The sequence below is a fragment of the Typha angustifolia genome, chromosome 15, assembly GCF_048772165.1.
Source record: "Typha angustifolia cultivar Huaian chromosome 15, ASM4877216v1, whole genome shotgun sequence".
In the NCBI taxonomy this organism is placed as follows: domain Eukaryota; kingdom Viridiplantae; phylum Streptophyta; class Magnoliopsida; order Poales; family Typhaceae; genus Typha; species Typha angustifolia.
Window position 1 is genome coordinate 13,872,333 of NC_133253.1, and position 21,989 is coordinate 13,894,321.

The 21,989-nt window shown below is 36.1% G+C and overlaps 1 protein-coding gene across 3 annotated transcripts in view; it reads right to left on the reverse strand.

The window, feature by feature from the left end:
* LOC140777803 (phosphatidylinositol/phosphatidylcholine transfer protein SFH8-like) overlaps positions 1-7,422 on the reverse strand; it is a 42,614-nt gene extending 35,192 nt beyond the window's left edge. For 2 of the 3 annotated variants that reach the window (XM_073122158.1, XM_073122156.1), the window contains exons 1-3: positions 7,197-7,422; positions 7,005-7,104; positions 2,302-2,602 (exon numbers count right to left, since the gene is read on the reverse strand). In XM_073122158.1, the coding sequence (XP_072978259.1) occupies positions 2,302-2,602; positions 7,005-7,038 (335 nt within the window). In that variant the 5' untranslated portion in view covers positions 7,039-7,104; positions 7,197-7,422. Of the gene's footprint in view, positions 1-2,301; positions 2,603-7,004; positions 7,116-7,196 lie in introns of all 3 variants that reach the window. The other variant, XM_073122157.1, reaches the window with a different exon arrangement.
* Positions 7,423-21,989: the final 14,567 nt, after the last annotated feature.

The following is a 21,989-nucleotide window of genomic DNA, read 5'->3' on the forward strand; positions in this document are numbered from 1 at the left end:
TGTCTCTAATTCAATTTTATAACCAATTAAAGTATAATTTGATGATCTCACTAAGTAGCCAAATGAGGACTTTTAGGCCATGTTGACTAAGCTAACTCAGTCAATAGCACTTTTGAACCCATCGAGAAGAGTTAGAATGGATCTGCAACTGAGTCACTAATTGGTCTAACTCAACCCTAAAAAGTATCTTCATTAGTTGGCTCAGGCCTGACATCCAAGATGAGGTCAAGACTTTGAGGCCTATTACTTCTAATAAGGCATTCTTCCTAGTTGTTCTAATAGAATCCAAGTTGAATCAGTTGAACCAAATCCACTAGGAGGAGAGAACAAAGACAGGCAAGCTCATAACCCACTAGAGACTGCATCTACCCCAACTCAGCTTGTGTAGATAGTAAAACCCAACCACCAGCAAATCTCACGCCACTTTGTATCCAATGACTTAGAGCAGAAGGAAAAGCTTGTGTTTTTACTGTGAGGACTGATTTACCTCTGGTCACAAATGCAAAAGGATGTCAACTAGCTCACATCATGTTCCTAGGTGGACTCGAATTCTCAAAAAAGATGAACCTAAGTCTACTAATTGGCAAGACAAATTAGATGAGTACAAGGGCGTGAAAGATAATCACCTTAAGGGCAAAGTGTCAAAAACGTTGTAGATTGACACAATCCGACCACGTGAGTTAAGTCAATTGTCAAGTCGAGTTAAATTGAGTTAGTTAGATTTATCTTATTACTTTAAATTTTAAATAAAGCGAATAATCTGCATATGAATCCGATTCGCTAGGACTTTATTTCTATGAATAGAAGTGGACATGAGTCGATTATTATCGTGAAATAAAATTTAAGTTTAGCTAACTTATTCTTATTATTTTTATCTTTTATTATAACATTTTAATCGTCTTTATCTTCATAGAAATATATCATAACCCTAGATCCACCTTCAAACACTCATATCCTAGCCACTATCCTCCACCACGAGCCACCATATTATACAACCATCCACCACCACCCTTGGCCGTCCACCACCCTCTCACGACCATCAAATTGTTCTATTTGGACCTACTTTTACTGTTTTATTTTTAACTTTTCATCCTCATCTCTGATTTATATAAAACCAAAGTTCTTAGAACCCAAACTTTCAAAGCTACCACCCACAAAAATATCATAATTTTCTTATATCCAAATCAGTCCAAATCTGGTTTGTAACAATTAGAGGCACATCAATAATGGCATAGTCTTTTCTTTATTGTTAGATTATATTTATTACAGTTAGATATTCATCATTAAATTCTTGTTATTTTGGATTTATCAAAATATTAATTAAGGCTTAGTATATCTCAAGTATATTAAGGTACATAGTCAAGTATGACTCCGATTTTGAGTTGTGTCATATAATTCCCAGTAGTAAGATGTAAGGAGACATCCCAGGGAAATTAAGTTACTTGATTTAGAGTTTACTTGTAGTTGCTGGAAAAAAAATGTTTTCTATCTCAAACACCTTAATTTCTCTCCTTCAGTTTTTTTCGAAGATTAGGCTAAAGAGATTCAGCTAAGGGACTGATAATTTTTTAAAATTATGACAAACTAAAATCTGGCGGATCCTTTGTTGTTTGTGTATAAGCTTGAAAGAGTGCTCAACACCACAAAGACAATCAACAATTAGTGGAAGTAAATGCCACAAAATAAGTACATGTTATCTAAGACAGGTTTCTGCCCCAGTTGAAGCAACTTACATGCTACCATATCAATGTGAGAAATGAGATATTTGAAATTTTGAATAGTACAAACTTTGAACCTTAATAAGAAAAGGAGATATTAAAGCCATACAAAATGATTAATGGTACAAGAATCTATTTTTGCTTAGTTTTGCTTGCCCTGCCTCAAGCAAATGGAGAGGAAAAAGATAATATAAGAAAATATATGTTAGTTCTTACATATTGCGCACGACTACGGATACGAGACATGGAAACACAATGATGCAAATACAGAGATATGGCAAATTCTTAAAAGTAGGATATAGATACGGCATAAATACACCAACAAATAAGGAAATAATATATTTTCAATCCAATGACCAAAAGAATGCCAAATTCAAACTGTACTGAAAACAGTCCATAATTATTTAACCAGCATGTTAAATTTCTAATATCTTCCATAGACACAAGTCTTACAGTGAGTTATGTGTTATGTTGTTAGCTGCTACTTAAGCCTTATCAGACAAGTGTTAAGAGTCTTCATAAAGATGTCAGCAATAAAAACAGAATTTACAAAGACAAAACATTAAAAGGAAGATAATGGTACCTCAACAGCATATGATAGTCATCATGCTTTGCAGGCAGCATTTCATCCAGCAATAATGATTGACGAAATGCATCAACTGCTTCTAGCTCCTCAATATCCCGTACATCTTCAATTGAAACAGAAATAACTCGACTATCACTCTTCCTCCTATTCTTTTTCTTCAAAGAATGCCTGATTTTAGTTGATGCATTAATAGCTTTCTTCTTCAGGGAGCCAATTCTTGTACGCCTCTCATCTTCTGAGATCTCAAAGTCTGATTTACGTTCTTTTCGTTCTTCATGACTGGAAAACCCTTCAAAACCTGAAACATAACATATTAGCGCAGCCATTATAGTTCACTTAACAAACTGGTATTTTTTCAGATAAAAGAATCTCAAATCATACTGCAGATGCTGCGAAATAAGTACTAGAAAGGAAATAAAAATTCTTTTATAGGATGCACAAAGTAACTATAGCCATATAGAATTCTTTTTTCTGAACGACAAAATGATCTGCAGATGGCTAAAAGTGAATTCCAGCTAGTTCTTAAGTCAAAGGCAAGTGTTTCAAAAGACAAAGTGCTTCATGATCAATCTACTATAGGGAAAGTAACTATTAATAAGTATGAACGATGTCATGTCATATTTGGAAATATCATATGAGCTGTAAAGAATAATTCTTGATCGGAGCATATCTAACTAAGCAGAAATTACCTAATATCTGGAGAGTATGAGATACTTAAAGTATCTAAAATTCTAAAGATAAATTTAATATTGTGGATACGCTCGTCTCCTGATCTCCTTCCCTCTCATTCTCTCAAGCGAAGGTCGTCGCCCACTAAGATCGTCGCCCTCCTCCCTCCTTCAACCACCACTCCCCGTAGACCCCTAGAGCTGACCTCTTCCTCCCTCTTCTTTCTTTTTAAATCATCACCATTATCCCTTCCTCTGTCATCATTTAGATGGGTCCATATCATTGGAATCAGAACCACCATTCCTCAAACCAGCATGCCTGCCACCTAATCCATGGCTTTACGTCCACACGAAGCACCTTCGTAGAGGTGATTCGTAGAGGTGAAAGTGACATCTCTCGACAAGATCGATTCGAGTCATAATTCGCTGAGAGATCGCTTCACCATCTAGGACGTCTGGACTCATGGATTTAATCTAGACGATAGGCACGATGCAAGGCTCATTTCTGGAATCACAGCAAGCCCTACAAGCCAAGGCACAAGCGTCGTTTCTAGTGTCATTACGGGCTATGCAAGCCTCGACCAAGGCGTTGACGCAAGCCATCATTGGCTGACGGCTTCACCCAGCAAAATAGGAGACCCCTTTCTGCAATTTGACCACTCCACCGCTTCCTACACGAGATGGAGGATTTTTTAGGTGGACATCACCACAAAGGGAGCCTTTGCTAGCCACCCCAGCGGCAAGGAAGTGGCAGCTGATCGCCTTCGACCTCCGCTCGAGCCACCCGTTGATGATCTTGATGTTCAGGAAGAGAACGAGGATCCAGCGCCTCGATGGCCATACTAGAAGGCCATGTCTATCCCTCACAATGGCTTAGCAGACCCAAGAAGGGGAGATCCAACCGGCAGCATTGATCCAAGATCCATCGACGAATTGGGCCCTCACCAAGGCGTGGTCACGACTGCTCAAGGCCGAACAGCAATTCCTCCACCGTCACCACCTCACGACCTCAAAGAAGACTTAGAGGAGTACTGAGAGCCCTGCTATGGAGCCCTATATGGCCAAAGTCAACATCACCACGACTCGGTGCTGAATTGAACGGCCCAAATCAACAACCAGCGAGCTGAGATGAAAGAACAGCACCTAATGACCGTTCCTTAGGATCATTAATGAGGATTACAAAGGGCACATGGCATACTAAGGACAAGAGAAGGAAATCCAAGGGAGAATCGTGCACTTGAGCTTTCTAACATTCAGTGAAGGAGATCAGCTTTGAAGAGTATGGTCGTCAACAGACTTTGGCAAGACATACAAGCTAAGGTAAAAACCACCTAACCCCAAACCTTGCTAGAGGCATTCACCACAGCCTAGATGATGGAAGAAATGTTAAATGGGTTGTGGAACACCTTGAACAAAGGTTGGATGGCTGTGGAAGAGATGCATTCATTTCAGCCATCTGTGGCCACTACCCACGCACTGACTACACTATCGCGGTCAATTGGGCTTCGCCCTATTCTAAGACTATTTCTAGAAGATAGAGGATCTTTGAGGGCATCCATTCAATGTCTCACTCCAACCCAGGTAGAATATCAAAGGGCTAAGGGGCTCTGCTTAGTAAAATGAAAAGTATAAACCGCGACACAAATATGGTTGCCCAATGACAATACTCATGGAAAAGATGGGCAAAGATAAAGATAAGAGACCAAAGGAAGAAGGAATTCAATACCAGACCGGCCACCATGCATTCATTCATCAAGATGCTCAAACCACCCTAAGCAAAGATGGAGTTGTAGGAGATGCCACCACCATTGGTTGCTCCACTCGAAGACAACTTCCATAGTTCTCACTTTAAAGACAAAGTGAGCAGAAGTGTAGCGGATTGATGTCAACTAGCTTAGGCTAGATCATATCAGGCGGCATGGGCTCACTGAGTCGAGCCTAGTTATCATAAGAACCTTTCTTTTTAGTATTGGTGCTCTTGGACTAGAACATTCGAACACCTAAAAGAGCTCACAACACTCGAGCCCAAGAGTGCAATTTTAGAGTTTTGACGATGCGTTTGAATGCCCCACCTAACTATTCGAACGCCATATGCTGAGACCATTTCATGTTAGAGTTAATTTAAATATTTTTTAATTTTTGGCTAGGCTTCAAATATGTGGAGAACAGCCATGTTTAGGCATTGAAGAATATTGATTCAACCTTCCGCTTTCATTTTCTAAATCTCATCATCTCCACCGATTCCACCACCAAACCGCCAATCATCGTCATCACAACTAAGCTCACCTTAGACTAGTCTGTATCAAAGAGGTTTCTCTATATGAAAAAATTTGAGCTCACTTGTTTATTTATGATCTATACGAGAAAATCATGTTACAATGGCCAATTTCTTTTGATTTGTAAATTGAATTCGTTTGTCTATCTTACATCTTAATTAGTAATATATCATATATTATAGTAATTTTTGTTACCAATGTTAGTTCTTTAAATGGATAAATTGGAGATAAATATCATACGCAACAATAATATATAGTTCCTCAATTAAGAAAATGAAAGAACACAAGTTCACTAAGAAATATATGTATGAAAGGAGTTGCTAGGCTTTGATATGCATTTGCTCTAATCCAGTGGAAAAATTTAGAAGGAAATGATTAAAAGAATCTTCCATTCGACATATATAACTATTTTTGGATTCATATCGGGCACCATATCTTTATGGCATAGATAGTCACAATTCTATCCTAACAAGTGATAACTTAAAATCTGTGATTCTGCCATAAATAACTAAAGTTCAAAAAGGGGCTTCCTAAATGAATTGAGCTTAACTTCTAATTTTGTCAACATCACTACATTTTCATCCCTAGCAAAATAATGACATATAAAAAAAAATTTATTTTTTACTGCAATTACGTAAAATTGTAGTGAGCTAACTATGATCTCTATTTTATTGACAATAAGTACAATACAGTAGGAAGAAAAAATATGAATAGCTAGCATGTAAAGGATCAGAGGAACAGCCTCTTACCTAATGCTGCAGTAATACATTGTAGAAAATTGAGGTTTATTAGATAAATGAATGCTTGCTTTGACCATTCATACTCCATTCTTGGGTCTAGATGGCAGTTTGTAGAATAAAGAAAAAATGGGGTTGTACAAGTTTGAATCGTCATTGTTAATCGTGAATGTGCAATTTCAGAAAAAATGGGGTTGTACATGTTTCTACAACCACTCATCAAAAACATACATTGTGAACTTTCAGTGTTCCAGAGATGCAGCAATCAGCTTAAGGATAAATTCCATACAACCTAGAGAGTCAGATATCTTTGCAACAAACACAATTATTTTATGTTAATGTAGATGGCATGCCACATCCATAAAAAAACAATAGCTACTCTGTCACCTAAATTATTCTAAAACAGAATGTCACACTTTAATGTTTGACAATTAAAGGATTTAATCTTCCAGACACTTCACCCATTATTAGAAACTACTGCGAGGTTCTTAATTGTGACATCAGCAAGTCATATAGTCAAGTGCAGTTTAATGGGCTTGGCTTTAACGAATGCCTTTAAATAGTACTGCAACCCAGTTTATATTAATCAAACATCTTAATATCTTATGGCTTGAATTGAAAAAGATTATAAATCAAACGCAGTATCAACACTGGCCGCTAATATATCAAAATCAACTGCATCCCCATATTAGCTGGCACAACAGTTGACTAGAATACTCATGCATTCCCTTCTAGAACCATTATTTTAAGTATCCATAAGCACATCAAACACAGGATCAAACAACAAATTCTGTAAGGAGAAGTTATAGCTCATTATTGAGAATGTACAACTCGACGAACAAATTTAGCTCACAGAGAGATCCTAAACCCTCGATAATTATCCAATAACCCATAAGCTAATATATAAGAAGATTCCATAAGGAACGCATAACTAACAAACCATCAGCTGGGAAACATGTAAAAAGAACGAAATCTTTCGAACAAAAATTAGTTAGAACCTAGCTTTACTACCAACTTACAAGGTCTAGCAAAGCGATCGAGCGGGCCCGACATGTCCGACGGCGATCGATTCGAGGAATTCAGATATCACAAGAAGAACGAATCCGTCAATGGAATCACCTGGAAAGGAGCTGCATTACGATTAGAAACCCTAGAAAACATACGAAACGAAAGAGATCGATGCCGAAACGACGAGACTGCGACCGGAGTACCTCGAAACGATCGCCGCCGAGTGGGAATTCAGATGGCGGATGGAGGATCGAGGTTTGCAGTGGGATTTTGTCGACGCACTCGAAGTAGAGCTCAAAGAGAGGAGAGGAGCGGGGGAGAGAGAGAGAGAGGCGAGGAAATGCAGGAGCTGGGAAGATAAAAAGAGAAACGAATCGCCTATTCCTCGGCAGGTGGAATCGGATTCCTCGGGGATTTTTTTTCCGATTCTATTCTAGTCGGGCTTGGAGTCTGATTAAAGCAAGCGGGAATTAGGAAAGGTGTGGGTCCCGTCGGCTGCAATATACCACGTGGCACGCGGATGTTACGCCGGAAACCGGTCCTTTTCTGGTGTCGGCTAAGAGAAGCTATAAGTTCTCGAGAGTTTTCAACTCCCAATTAGAATGCTAGACTGTTATAAATATTTTTTCATCCAACCAAAAATAAACACTGATACGATCATCAATATTATTTACACAAAATTAAAAATTCAGCGATTTACTTCAAAAAAAGAGTATATAAAAAACGCTTAAGTGTTTATTGTAAAAAATACTAAATTATTCAATGTTTTATTAAAATGCTAAATTATTCAATTTCATAGATCATATATTATGGCATCATGAAGATGAAAACAAAAATATACATAACAGTTTTGATCAAACCTAGAAAGATATAAGTAAGAAACAAACTTCACGGCGTTAAAACTTTATGCTCGGTTATCCATTTTAGTTATAAAATATATTATTATAAAGATATAAAAAAAATTAAAAGTTAAACAGTAATTTTCTACAATCAACTATGCTTAGAATCGTAAAAAAAAACATTGTAGCTCCTTCGAATTTTATTTTTAACTTTTTTTATTTTTTAATAAAACACTCAACTGTTCAAATTTATAAAATTTTGAATAATTAATTATTTTATAAAATAAATTTTTTAGCATTTCTATTTAAAGATAAAATACTGAACTTATCATTATTTTATATAGCAATGGCACGAACCCATTTTGATATTAAGTTTGAGGTATAATTTATTTACATAAATAAAATATAAAAGAGGGCCGTTTAGTTAAAAAGAAACGTTCTTAAATTTCTCTCTTAAGAAACATTTTACCATGTTTATATTAAAATTAAAAGATGGGACTGAATTCTTCACTCCCCTAAAATCAATAACTTTTCTCATCTCACTTGCACTTTCTCTTTTTATATATATTATATATTATTTTAATTTATATAATTATTTATTTTCACCGGACACTTTTAATTTTTATCAAACACCAATAAACCATGATTATTTATTATAAGTGACTTTACAAAAAAAATTCACCATTTTCTTTCTTCACTCGTCGTCAACCAAACATACCTTTAGTCGCAAGTTATGTTACCTAGAAATATTAGCATAGTTTTTCAGTTTTTTAATTAGGAAATATATTAAATGAAAGAGATATTTACATCCTATTAGTTTTTTATTTTAAATTCTGAAAATGACTAGCTAGCTTTAATATTTTGGGTATATGAACTAGGCTAATAAAATATGATGTTTGATTATGAGCCCAGCTAAGAGTTTAATTATTGTCTTTCATTTGATATGAAAAAGTAAAACATATACTAGTTTTAGAGGAAAATAAATAGACCAAAATATCATTTGACTTTGATGATAGTAGAACAAAACGTTATTATTAATAAAATTAATTATTTGAAGTTTAAAATTATACAAAGAATTTATATTTTATGTAAGGGAATTTATATTTTATGTAAAAGAAAATCGTTTATGTAAGAGAAACCCCCTAGCAACACAAGAGCTGCAGATTTACGTGCTTGTAAGTTTATAAATAAGTATTGCTTATTATTTTAGTAACAACATAGTCTAAAAAAATAGTAAATATTTAAATATAATAAAATTCTAGCATGAGGCACAACGTCGTTGAACTCATGCCTATACACCGAGAGCATGGGTGGGGATACCACATGCCCCAACCGTCAGCACAACCAACCGAGTCGGGCTAGCTAATAATAGTGTCCCCCTACCACCATCGTCAATCCCCATCTCACTGCCTCTTTATTTACTTATTCTCTCTCTCTCTCTCTCTCTCTCTCTCTCTCTCTCTCTCTCTCTCTCTCTCTCTCCTCCACCTCCCACTCATATTGTGATATGATTCAAACCACACTAAGTCATCTTAAGTATGGATATAATTTATGAAGATCTATTCTTATTTTGTTTTAGTTGTTTCCTTCAAAAAAATAATGATTCTGTATGTCGCATTTGAATGCCTCTTACGAACGCTTGTAGGTGTTCGTATCGACAGAGAAAGCAACTTGTGCATGTGAATGCACTCAATCTCGTTCGAACGCACACGTGCGAACACCTGCAAAGTTCACATGGACAGTGAATGCGAATTGTGCATTCAAATGCGTTTGACCTCGTTTAAACATGGTCGACAAGAATTTCATTATTTCTAAGGAAAATATATGTCATTTTGCTTATTAGGTTAGCCTCTTAAGATATGGATGACAATATAAATGATTATGAATGAATATTGATTTTTTTATCCCTTCCCTTCCTCTCTATCCTAATTCTTCTCCCTCTTTGTTCAAACCCTAACTGTGTGCCATCTCAATGCCGGTTACCTCTAATCCCTCTTGACTATCGAGTCATCCCTCCTCTTTGGGATCACGATCAACTTCTCGCCCCTCATCCTTATCCCTTCAACACCGCATGCCACCAAATCCATCTTCATTATCCCCTCTCTTAACCCATCATCACCATCACCCGTCATCTCCACCTTCACCCCACTTTTGTGTATTTTTGCTCCAAGTGTAGTCAGAATCCGCAAAGGGTATGAATATCAAAAACATATATCAGAAAGTTACAGATCAACTACCATTGGTTTCATAATGTTCTAACAAAAAAACAAGAATATTTTAAAATTATTTTCCTCTGACTATGTGGATTGCTTTCTTGTATCCGAGCTTGATCGGGTAGCGGACACTCAATTCATATCACATTGTCTCTCTTAGTTGTTGATACCGTCCATCTTTTACTACCACTACTAAGCTGCCATCATTTATGAGGCATCTCTCTCCTCCTCCAATTTCTTCTCTCTTCTCTCCTTTCTCTCTTTCTCATCCTTATTGAGCTCGAGTTTGCCATAAATCCAGCAACTAGCGAGAGGCTAGTGATACTAATCGGACTTCACCAATATCGTCTCGAGCGTGGATACACTTTAGGAATGTATTTGTTTCTTTTTTTAATATTTAATTTCTAAGAAAATAAGTTTTCTGTAAGTTGCGTTCAAACGTGGGTGAAGTGCATTCGAACGCGGTTGTGAACGCCTGCATTACGTTTGCACATCCAGAGAGTGTGAATTGTGCGTTCGAACGCACTATGAACGTCTGCATCGCGTTCGCAAATTCAGAGAAGTGAGAAACAGGCGCGTTCGGTCGCGCGTTCGAATGCCTACAGCGCGTTCGAACGCCTGCATTGCGTTCACAAATCCAGAGAAGAGCGAACTAGGTGCGTTCGAACGCAATCGGGCGCGTTCGAACGCAGTCGGCGAAAATGTATTGTTTAGGGTTAATTTTGAATTGTTTGGTTAGCCTTTAAAGGATGTAGATGGTAATCATAGAGTCATTATTGATAAATTAAGTTTTTGCCTTGCCTCCTTCGTCTTCTTCACTCTCGTTCTCTCAATCCCCGGCGATGCCGTGTAACGCCCCCGCCCGGCACGGGCACGTGCACGCCCACGCGCCCACACGGCACGCACGGCGCACATGACAGGACGGGCGGGGCCCGTCACGTACAGATACTCTCCTATGCACATATAATCATGACATCATCAAATAAAACATGCTAATCTATCCATGATCACATAATCCATCACCAAATATATTATACTATCAACCAAATAAACTTGTTAACATAAGAATATCCAAGTCCATAATAATATACACTAGACCACTACATAATCTGGCATGGCCCACACAGGCCACAACAAACCATCAATATATAACTAAATAACTGATACACAAGTGCTCTATAATTTGACATGTACTATACAAATCATCATCTGATACAGTAAGATACAAATATAACAAACAATGATACAACTCAATGTTTGGTTAAACTATCTTCTATACCGCTTCATGTCTATAGCTCACCTCATCCTTGCCTTAAAATATCTCATCAGGATATCTCGAGTTGCTATTACGTATCATAATATCTGTGGGGTTAGAAAAAAAATAAAGAAAGAGTCATGAGCAAAAGGCTCAGTGAATAGACCTTACCCCGAATCAGTGATGCCAAATAGAGAGTAAATCATGTACTGGATAATATGAATCAGAAAGCAACATGATGCCATGTATGCGCATGTATATATGTATCCTCAATGACATATATATATATATATATATATATATATATATGGAATCAATTCTCATGAATGAGCATATTATATCATCAACCAAAAATATATCTCATGATGAAGTTACAATATAATGTCACCGAATATAACGACATATGATGTATAACAGTCATGATCCAATGATACTAGTCATATCAATGATGATATATGATATAAGCCAACCACTAGATAATCGTATATGTCAGAGCTAGATATAATCCACATATCTCTTACTATCACAATCATCTGTCTTAACTCTAAATATCATCCACCATGCTGAACTACGGTACCCTACCCCAAACTCGATACTCATCATGTTACAAGCTCAAAGCATACCCTGTCATATGCTAAGAGTATCTCTGTAGATAAATCATACCCTGTCATACGTTAAGGGTATCTCAGAAGAAAGTAATCATACCCTACCATACACTAATAGTATATCAATGATAGTTGTACCCTATCATACGCTAAGAGTACAATTATCAGCCATCATCATACTCTGCCATATACTAAGAGTATGTCCAGTACCAGTCCGGACCAGATACCGTTCCAGCCACCACATCACATCACATCACATCACATGCATATGTATTTTAATGATTTCCTATACATGATATATCATATGCATATCTAGTACTGTAACAGATTATGCAACTCAGGAATTTAGGTGGTAAAGAAGCCAAGAGAAAAATGATGTAATGCAAACTCCAACTATATATCTAACACATGCATACTCCTGCTAGTCTATCACATGCACACTCATGCTAGAGATCATCTCGGTATAAAATCATAATAGTATAATCATCTCCAATCATTTCTATATATCACCAATGTATTTATATCCCAGATTAGCCTAATCAAATGCATGATAAAATATGTCTGACTGGAATCATCTATATATAAAGTCATATAATCATGCTGGAGGCCAAAACATGCATGTACATAATATATAATATATCCTAATTTGAGAAAGGTGTCTAGGAGATAAAACTACTCACCCTTGATCAGAAGACACGAACCACGCAACTCTCACATCTATCAGTTAGACATCAACTCAATGTCATGGTCCACAGGGTCTCACATAAGGGGTTCGGGGTCTGAAAATATTTAAATAGCATAAAGTTAGCCGTTCATCTAATTAAAATCCGTTCATATAATATAAGATGATTTAGTAGGTTTTAGAATTTCTACTTATCTTTATAACTCGCTAGATTTTAAAAATAAAACTATAAATATAGATAAAAAAAACCTAATTATAAGTATATCTTGATTAATTAGAAACTATATAATCATTACTTTATAAAATAATAAATAAATACATAAGCCTAGTATTTTATTTGTTACAAAATAATAATGTATAATAGATTATTAGAATTACTTAAAATGTATCTCATAAGGATAATAGTATATAAATTTGATAACTATAATTTACAAATCTATATATTACTCTAATAGGGATATAAATAATAAATATAAGTATTACCTATAATTATACCTAAATAATCATTAATTATACAAATAAAATTAATAATAATTATATTAAAGAATATATAATATTATTAAAATAGTTAATGTCTAAATAATCTATTTTCATTAATTAAGAAGAAAATACCTAAATAAATAACATAAATAAAATACTTAATTAATAAATAAATTAAATCTGCCATCAGTGCTGGGCTGAGCCCAACACTGTGCAGAAAGAAAGAGAAGGAGCTGAGGAAGAAGGAGAAAAAGAAAGAAAGAAAGAAGAAGAAGAAGAAGAAGAAGAAGACAAGAAGAGGAAGAGAAGAAAGAGAGGAGGTGAGGGAGGAGGTTGCGGACCCGGGCCGGCGGGGAGGGCACCGACCGCTGTTGGCCAGCCAACTGCCAGCCTCTCGCCGGTGGCTCGGCTCCGACGAGCCTGAGCTCGGGCAAGAGAGAGAAAGAGAGAGAAAGAGAGAGAGAGAGAGAGAGAGAGAGAGAGAGAGAGAGAAAGAGAGAGGAAGAGCTTCTCACCGGCGGCGACGGCTTCGGGAAGATGGCGGCGGGCCAACGTTGACAACGAGGAGAGGAAGGAGTGCAAGAGAGAGTAGAGAGAGAGTAGAGTGAGAGAGTGACCGAAAGAGAGATAGAGAGAGAGAGAGAGATTTAAAGAGAGAGAGGGAAGGTGGTGGGGGGTCTTGGCGGTGGCTGCGACGGTGCTGGGGCGCTGCGGCCAGCTGGTCGTAGTCGGTTGGCTGTGGCGACACGAGGGGGTGCGTGGCACGCTCCCCTCCTGCCACTGCATGGCACGAGGCCGGCTACACTGTGGCCGACCACGTCGTGCCATGTAATTAGTTTTTTTTTTGGGATTGGGTTGTTACACGTCGCTTCTAACCTCCCTCGACCAGCCAATCACTCTAAACCCTTAGGGGCGGCTCTCTCCTCCCCCTTCTTCCAATCTATCCAACACTTGCCTTAACCCTTCCATCAACCATAACCCTCCCACCACCACTTTTTACCGGTGCCACCCCATTAACGTCGGTCCTCCACCAACCACCACCATCTAGGATCTCGTGCCTTCATCCATGAATCCTGATTAGACTCCACTGATGTGCATCCACTAATCGGACGATATCTTGAGATCCCCACATCCGATTTGCTTGAAACATAATTAGTTGGAAAGCTCTTTTCTAGGGCTACAACATATTCAAATTTCACGTCAATCCGACGGCGACATCGTTCAGGATCTATTTACAAAATTCCATGCCAGATTCGATCCAAATCTGAGAATTGAAAGAGATCGAACCTTAACCTAAGGGGAGATCGTATCTGCTAGCCAACAGTAGCCAGCCCTTCCCTGTTGACGTGGCTTGCCCTCTTCTTCTCCTTCTTTTTTTTTTCTTTTTCTTCTTATTCTTCTTTTCTTCTTCTTCTTTGTTCTTCTTCCTCACTTCTACAACATTGCTGGCCATGGGACTTTTCCCTTTTATTTTTTAATTATATTTATTTTTTATTTTCTTTAGTTAATGGAAATTAGATTTGTGTACTATTAAGTACTTTAAAAATATATACTCACTAACATGATTATTAACTATACATTATTAGTACATTACTAATAAATTATAATTATTAATAGTTTCAAATAAATATATCTATTGCTTATATACTGTTATTAGACTAATAAATATAGTTTTAAGCATACTCATATTCATACTTAGTGTAGTGTCTATATATATGTGTGTAGTTAGGAGTGTCAAAATAAATGAATGACTCTGGGTCGACTCAATTTAAGCTTTATTTTAATATTTGATTTGAATTTCGAACCGAGTCTAAGTCAAGCTCCTACTCAATAGGCTCAGCCTGACTACAATAAAACTAATTTTTCTTGACATTTATATTCTGATATTTAATAAAATATTGATTATGTAATATAAATATTGACACTTTCTAATAATTACTAGCATTTTGAAATTAATATCAGCAAAAATTGGTGAGACTCACATCATATGCTAACTTAACAACACTTTAAGAAAATGTCGAGATTAATTGAAAAGAATACTGACATTTCCTAGCAGCAATTAGTACCCATCAACAATTTATTTGTTTGTCAACACTTTTTTAACATTGCAGCAATTTTTGAACTTTGAATTTCTTTTTCTCCATATTTAATTTGACAGAATTTTAGAGGACAAAAGTATTTTCTCTCATTTGTACAGAGATTTTAGGAGAAATTAAGGAGAAAGAGAGAAAAATTTTTAATGGTTACTGTTTTATATCTTTATATTCTAATATATTTAACTTTTAAAATAGCTTTGAGTATATAAATAGCTCAGGGATACTTATAGATAAGAGTTTGGATCAATAAGCCAAGGTAAATAGATTATAACCTATTAAAGTTGGAAAATACTTTTGTCATACATTTTCTAGAAATATTATACATTTTTGTGCCAATATTGTAAGTCTAGTGCCGAGTATTAAAATGAAATAACAAAATTTATTGAATTTGCTTTTCAAAATGCATCTATGGAGGATATGATTCTATGCTTATGTAAACAGTACACTAATTTTTCTTGGAGGGAGGAGAATGTTGTACATGAGTATCTATTATGTTATAAATTTATGAGAAGTTATACACAATGGATCTTTTATGGAGAAACTATTTCTAGACTAATATATTATCAAAAATCTCATTCAGATGATGAGGAAAACCTCTATAATGAAATTGACATTATGATATATCATATTTTTGTCTCTACATCAAATTTACAACTAATTAAAATTTGATTTGATGATCTCACTAATGAGCCAAATGAGGATGCCAATTTTTTTTTCTTATTTGGTTAATGATGCAAAACAGAAATTGTATTCTAGCTACAAAAAAATTTCAGAACTTTCATTCATTGACATTTATTATAAATAAAATGTTTAGATGGATGGAGTAATTAGGGGTGGCAATCGAGTCGGGCTAAGTGGGTTCGGGTTGGGTCAACTTTATCTTAACACGAATACGACCCGATTAGTAAACGGGTTGTATTTGATAAACACGAACATGGCCCGATTAATAAAAGGGTAATACGACCCGATCCGCCTAACTCGTTTAATAAACAGGTCGGGTTAACACAACATACTAGCATGACCCGTCTAACCCGTATACTTAAACAGGTCATGTTAACCCGACACATTAACACGACCCGTCAACCTGTTTAATATAAATCTTATATAAAATTCAATATTTTCTAATTTATCCTATATAAATAATGTATTATACATACAAAATAACTTATTACCACTCAGAACTCACACATAATTAAAATTACAATCCTAATACATATATGTTCATCTCATCAGGCCAAACATGTGTTACATATCCCACCGAAGTATTAATCCATTTCCTTTGCTTGCTTTTCTTCCAAAATTTCAAAATAATAATACTAATAACATACTTGCTCTTCTTCCTCCTCTGCCTTCCCCTTTTTTAGATGATGACGGCGATGGCGAGGAGCTCAGGTATCTAGTGGCGTGAGGAGCTCAGGTGTCCAGCGGCTTTAGGAGATTCAATAGAGTGAGGACCTAATGAAGTGAGGGGGATGGGCGGCATGAGGGAAGGGGATAGGCGGCATGAGTGAAGGGGATGGGCGGCATGAAGGAAGGGGATAGGCGGCATGAGTGAAGGGGATGGGCAACATGAGGACCCAACGGCGTGAGTGAGAGGGGAGATCCGACCTGAGAAGCTCGGGCGTGAGTGAGGGGGGAGATCCGGTGTGATGACCCGATGGCGTGAGGACCTGACGGTGTGAGGACCTGATGGTGTGAGGACCTCGGGTGGCGTGAGAAGCTCGGGCGCTGAGCGATATGAGCAAGAAGCACCGGCAGCGTGAGGAGGCGATGTTACTCGGTGTGAAGAGTGAGGAGGGAAGGGGCGACGGCAAAGTGGGCTGCGAGCATGGGTAAGGGAAGGGGCAATGACACCTCTTTTTTTGTGTGAGGAATTGAGTTTGGGTTTTAGGGTATTAGGGTTAGAAATTAGAATATATATATGTGTGTGGCGGGTTGACCTGACCTGACCCCTGGGTTAAACAGGTCAAGTGGGTCAGAGGTATAAACCCGAAAACGACCCGATTAATAATCAGGTTAGATGGGTTGACCCGTTTATGACCCGAACCCGATTAATCTAAACCCAAACTCGATTAATAGCTAAGTTATCGTATCAGGTTATCGGATTCGGGTCAAATTTTGCCACCCCTAGGAGTAATAAAAGCTTTGATATGCTCCGTCAATTATTGAAAGAGGCTTCATATGAGGATGACTTAACATATTATGGAGTTCTTAAAGAAATAATTGAACTAAATTATAACAACAAAGCTAAGGAAATATTATTCAAGTGTGACTATATCAATATGCGCACTGAAGGGTAGATGAATTAATAAAGATGAACTCAGTTACACTCTTATCAACTTCAATAATCTTTTAAGTAGTGGTGCAAATTTATCAATTGGACGCTGTATAATGTCATCACAAGTTGAACAAGTCTTTTATGTCCAAGATCCTGTTAAACCATATTGGCATGTTATCATTTAGACAAACCTAAAGATTTCTTTGATTTAATGACGACGATAATATTAAGACATACTTTTCTAATTTAGCTCATGATAACCTAAACGTGGATAGCATTGAAACCCATGATATTGATAATATAAATTAGACAAGAATATATATACATCGCATAAAAATTAACGCATATTTAGAATTGAATAATATTAGAGATCAAGATCCAATTGATGAGTCAAATTCTAAAGATGTAGAAGATAATGATATCACACATTTTTTCTAGGTAACTTAATGTTGTCAAGGTTTTTATCTTTTCTTTATCTCCTATTAATTTGTTTCAAATTATCAAGGTTATGATAATCTAATTGTCTATGTTTTATCTTAAATCTAACTTCTTTTCTTACGACTTTGTTCAGCATCATAATAAGATGGTCAAAGAGTCAAATAAGACATTAATCAATAGAACATTATGTTGTATCTCAATTACTGTCAAATAAAAACCAAATGAGAAAAACTAGAGTGTTCACATCTAATGAACCTACAATCATTCTCCAAATAGTCAAAATAATTATCATGCAAATATGTCTGAAAATATTAATGAAGAATAACTAAGCCAAGGCCAAAGTTCATATCAATAATCTGCACCAAATTCAACTAATAATTTTAATCTAATTATAGTAGAAATATAATCTACTTTATTTGAGTCATTACTATGTACATAAATGTTATGATATATTTACTGTTTCATGCTAGTAGATACAATTGAGACAAAAAGATGAGGTAGGTACCTAACTCAGATGAAAATAATTTAAGCAATGGATCAAGAAGAAGAGGAGGAACATAGGCTTAATATATAAAATTAAAGAGACGAGGCAAAAATGAGTAACAAAGGTCTTTGGAAATAAATGGAAAGATTTTAATGGTGAATTAAGGCATCTCCACTGTGATACTCAAGATAATAATGAAGATCGTTTTGTTGATCGAGATCCAAGAGTCTTACTAGACCAGTGGAGAAATTTAATAAAGTATTTAAACAATGAAGCAGGCAAGGTAAATATCTTATAAATTTAATTATGCATGCTTTTATTTTTTTGTTGTTGTTCCTATATATTTTACATACCTTTTTATTTAACAACTATAGGCATGTAGTAGAATGAATAAAACTAGTAGTGCTAAGCTAGTTGCTACACATATTGTTGTACCGAAAAGTTTTGCTGTCATAAGATTAGAATGAAATATATTTTTTAATATTAAACATATTATATTATAAATTAGCTCACAATTATTTGTATTAATGTAATGATTATAACAACAAAGGAAGAAAGGTTAAAACTAAACAAGAGCAGATATCTACAAAATAACTTATGTAAACAAAGAATGAGCTGCTATGAATGTAGCTTGTGCAAAAAATGATTATAAGATACTCATTTTTTGTTTTATTTTTATTTATGTTGTTATTTAAAAAGTTAATTCTATACTAAGTATATTTCTATATATTTATAGTATAAGAATGAACAACTATTTACTATTCAACTAGAGGATATAGAGAAGTCCAAGGACCATGATGATTTATATTTAAAAGTATTTGGGAAAAAAAAGACATGATAGTGTTTGTGGACTAGGTTTGAGCCCTGCACCTATGATACATCTTCCCCTTCAGAATGTTTAAGAATGACTTCATAGGCTGCAAGAAAGATAGACAATGAAAATAATGCATTAAGAAAAGAGTTGCAAACTATGAAAGAACAAATGGTTGACATGAAAGCAAAGATGATATCTTTTTAAGGGAGGAATCCTAATATTCAACATTTTAACCAAGCACCAATGAACCTTATTGAAGCAAGAGAGATATATTTTTTAATTTTAAAGTATTCACAAAAATAGTATTTTGGGAAATCTATATTAATATTTTTTATTATAAAATTTTACTACTACAAATAATCCAAATGCAAAAAGTGCTAATTCATATCATTTATGTCAATCTATCATTTCAGGTAATATATAAATTTGAAACTCATGAATATGCTATCTATCTATTGAAAATATCTATATTTTCTATAAATTAACTACTTATTCATTAATCTAAATTTTCAATCTAAAAAAATGAGGAGGGTGCAACACATTTCTGTGGATAGGGTAATTTCTAAAATGTCTAAGCATTATCATTCATTGAATCTTTATTATATAACATTTTTTGCGCAGGGTGGAAAAGAAGTTGCATCGATGTCTATTTTAAAACCATGTGAAATTTTATTCAATAAGAATAGATAAATAATTATTGGAGTTGACAAATTAGGACACTAGTATTGAGATGTTTACGTCGAGGTGATGATGTCTCCTACTGAAAATTTAATTCGTACTGTTAGATCCACAAAGACAATGAAGAATACTAATGAACAAACTTAAACACCCAAACTTTCAAATACATTGTAAACCGCATGGGTAAATACCCTCACGCGGTGCATCACATGATCTGTCAGTATAAAAATTTCACAAGGCATACAATAGCACAAATTTACCATAATTAAACTCAACCATAAAAGTCCGGATACAAGTTCCACAAGCCTTCCAAATATACATCCAAAATACAATGCTGAAGTCCAAAATACATCATCAATCATAACGCCCTCATAGGGGTTTAAGACAACTAATAGACATACTGAAAAAGAAAGACAGCTACTCCTCGTTACTAGCATCTGCGTCCCCTAGCTCTGAAATAATGTCACCAAGAGGTGGTGAGCTTACAGCTCAGCGAGTAGGATCCATACTATCTAAAATAATGAAATCGCATATGTATACACATTGTATGCCTATATTTGCTAGTAATAACAGTATGCTTATTGAAATGACTTAACATGAGTTACTAAATCAATGCAATCGATGAAGATTATCAGTCACTATCCTGGAATATGCTAGTTCCTAACGTATCAAGATAAGTCCACACAGATATAAAGCTTGATACAATCTCTTATTCATACACATCTCAATCATAGTGTTTACATGTTACGTATAGCAATAGAAGAGCAGTTTAGTCATTTCATACCTACCAAAGCATTAATCATACTTATCATCGCTCACCAAGCTATTCACCACATATGATAAATACTCTTAAGAAATAATCATCTATCATCTCATACATCGAGGAAGGATATATCCCCGCCTCGGCTCATCAACAGACGCCCTAACCTTGTGTTGTCGGGTACCGCTAGAGTCATATTCTCGCCTTACAATCATGTTCTTCTATTATCATAATCTAGTCTTGACTATGCAGTATAACTACTTGAATGCCACACAGGCTCCCGACTTCAGGTGTAGGCCGCTAACAGGGCTAAGTGAGTTAGGGTACTGCATAGTCAGAACCCGACCATTAATAATAGGTGGAAGTGGTGTAGTGTCTATGAGTGTATAAAGCATGCCATAGTCATCATGACCGTTACATTCTATATTCACAATAGAAATATATATGCAAGGTTATATCATACAGGATACCTATAGAGCATCATCACACTAATGCTTATGCTACATTAACAACATCATAATATCATGATAAGCAAATTATCAATAACTGCATATGTAAAGACATAACATGATATATACTAAATGCATATATTAATACCGACACTTCCTATAGTGTCATGATAGGTATAATGACTATAACTACATTATTCTAGATTTATATAACTCTACTTGCCTTGGGGTCTCCACAGCATGCTAAATCTCGTCAGCTAGCCGGCTCCTCTAGAATCACAAAATCCTCTTCACGCGGCATAAATCTTATTAATTTACACAAGTAACGCCATACGTAAGATTAGCGAACTAATATAATTAATTATCTTATTAGAGGATTTATGTTTAGGCATATACATGAGTCGAGGGGTCTCCAAGGGTGAGTCCCATGTTATCCTAAAATTCACATGATAATAAATTATCATTACGGGTTTAGGCTAATTAAATCGAGTGGAAATAGTTAAACAAGGTTATAGGGTCTAATTGGCCCCAATTGGGCTAGGCTAGAGGTATTGGGTTAAGCTCAAATCTAACCCAATAGACAAGAGGGCCTTGGTGGGCTGGGGACCCAACCACAGCCCACCAAGGTTGGATTAGTGGGCTGCAGTCTGTAGCCCACCCAACATTTGGGTTAGTGGGCTGCAGCCTACAGCCCACCCAAGTCCAATTTGATGGGCTGCGGCTTGCAGCCCACCTTAGTCCAGGTTGGTGGGCTGCGGCCTGTAGCCCACCAACACCTATCTCCCCCCATCTCCTTCGAATGAGGGAGACAGAGAGGACGAGACGCGAAGGCTCGGTGCTGTCAGTGGCCCACATCGCTGGCAGCTCGCCCTCAGATTGGCGACTCACGACCTACGCCAAGGAAGGAAGGGAAGGAAACAATAAG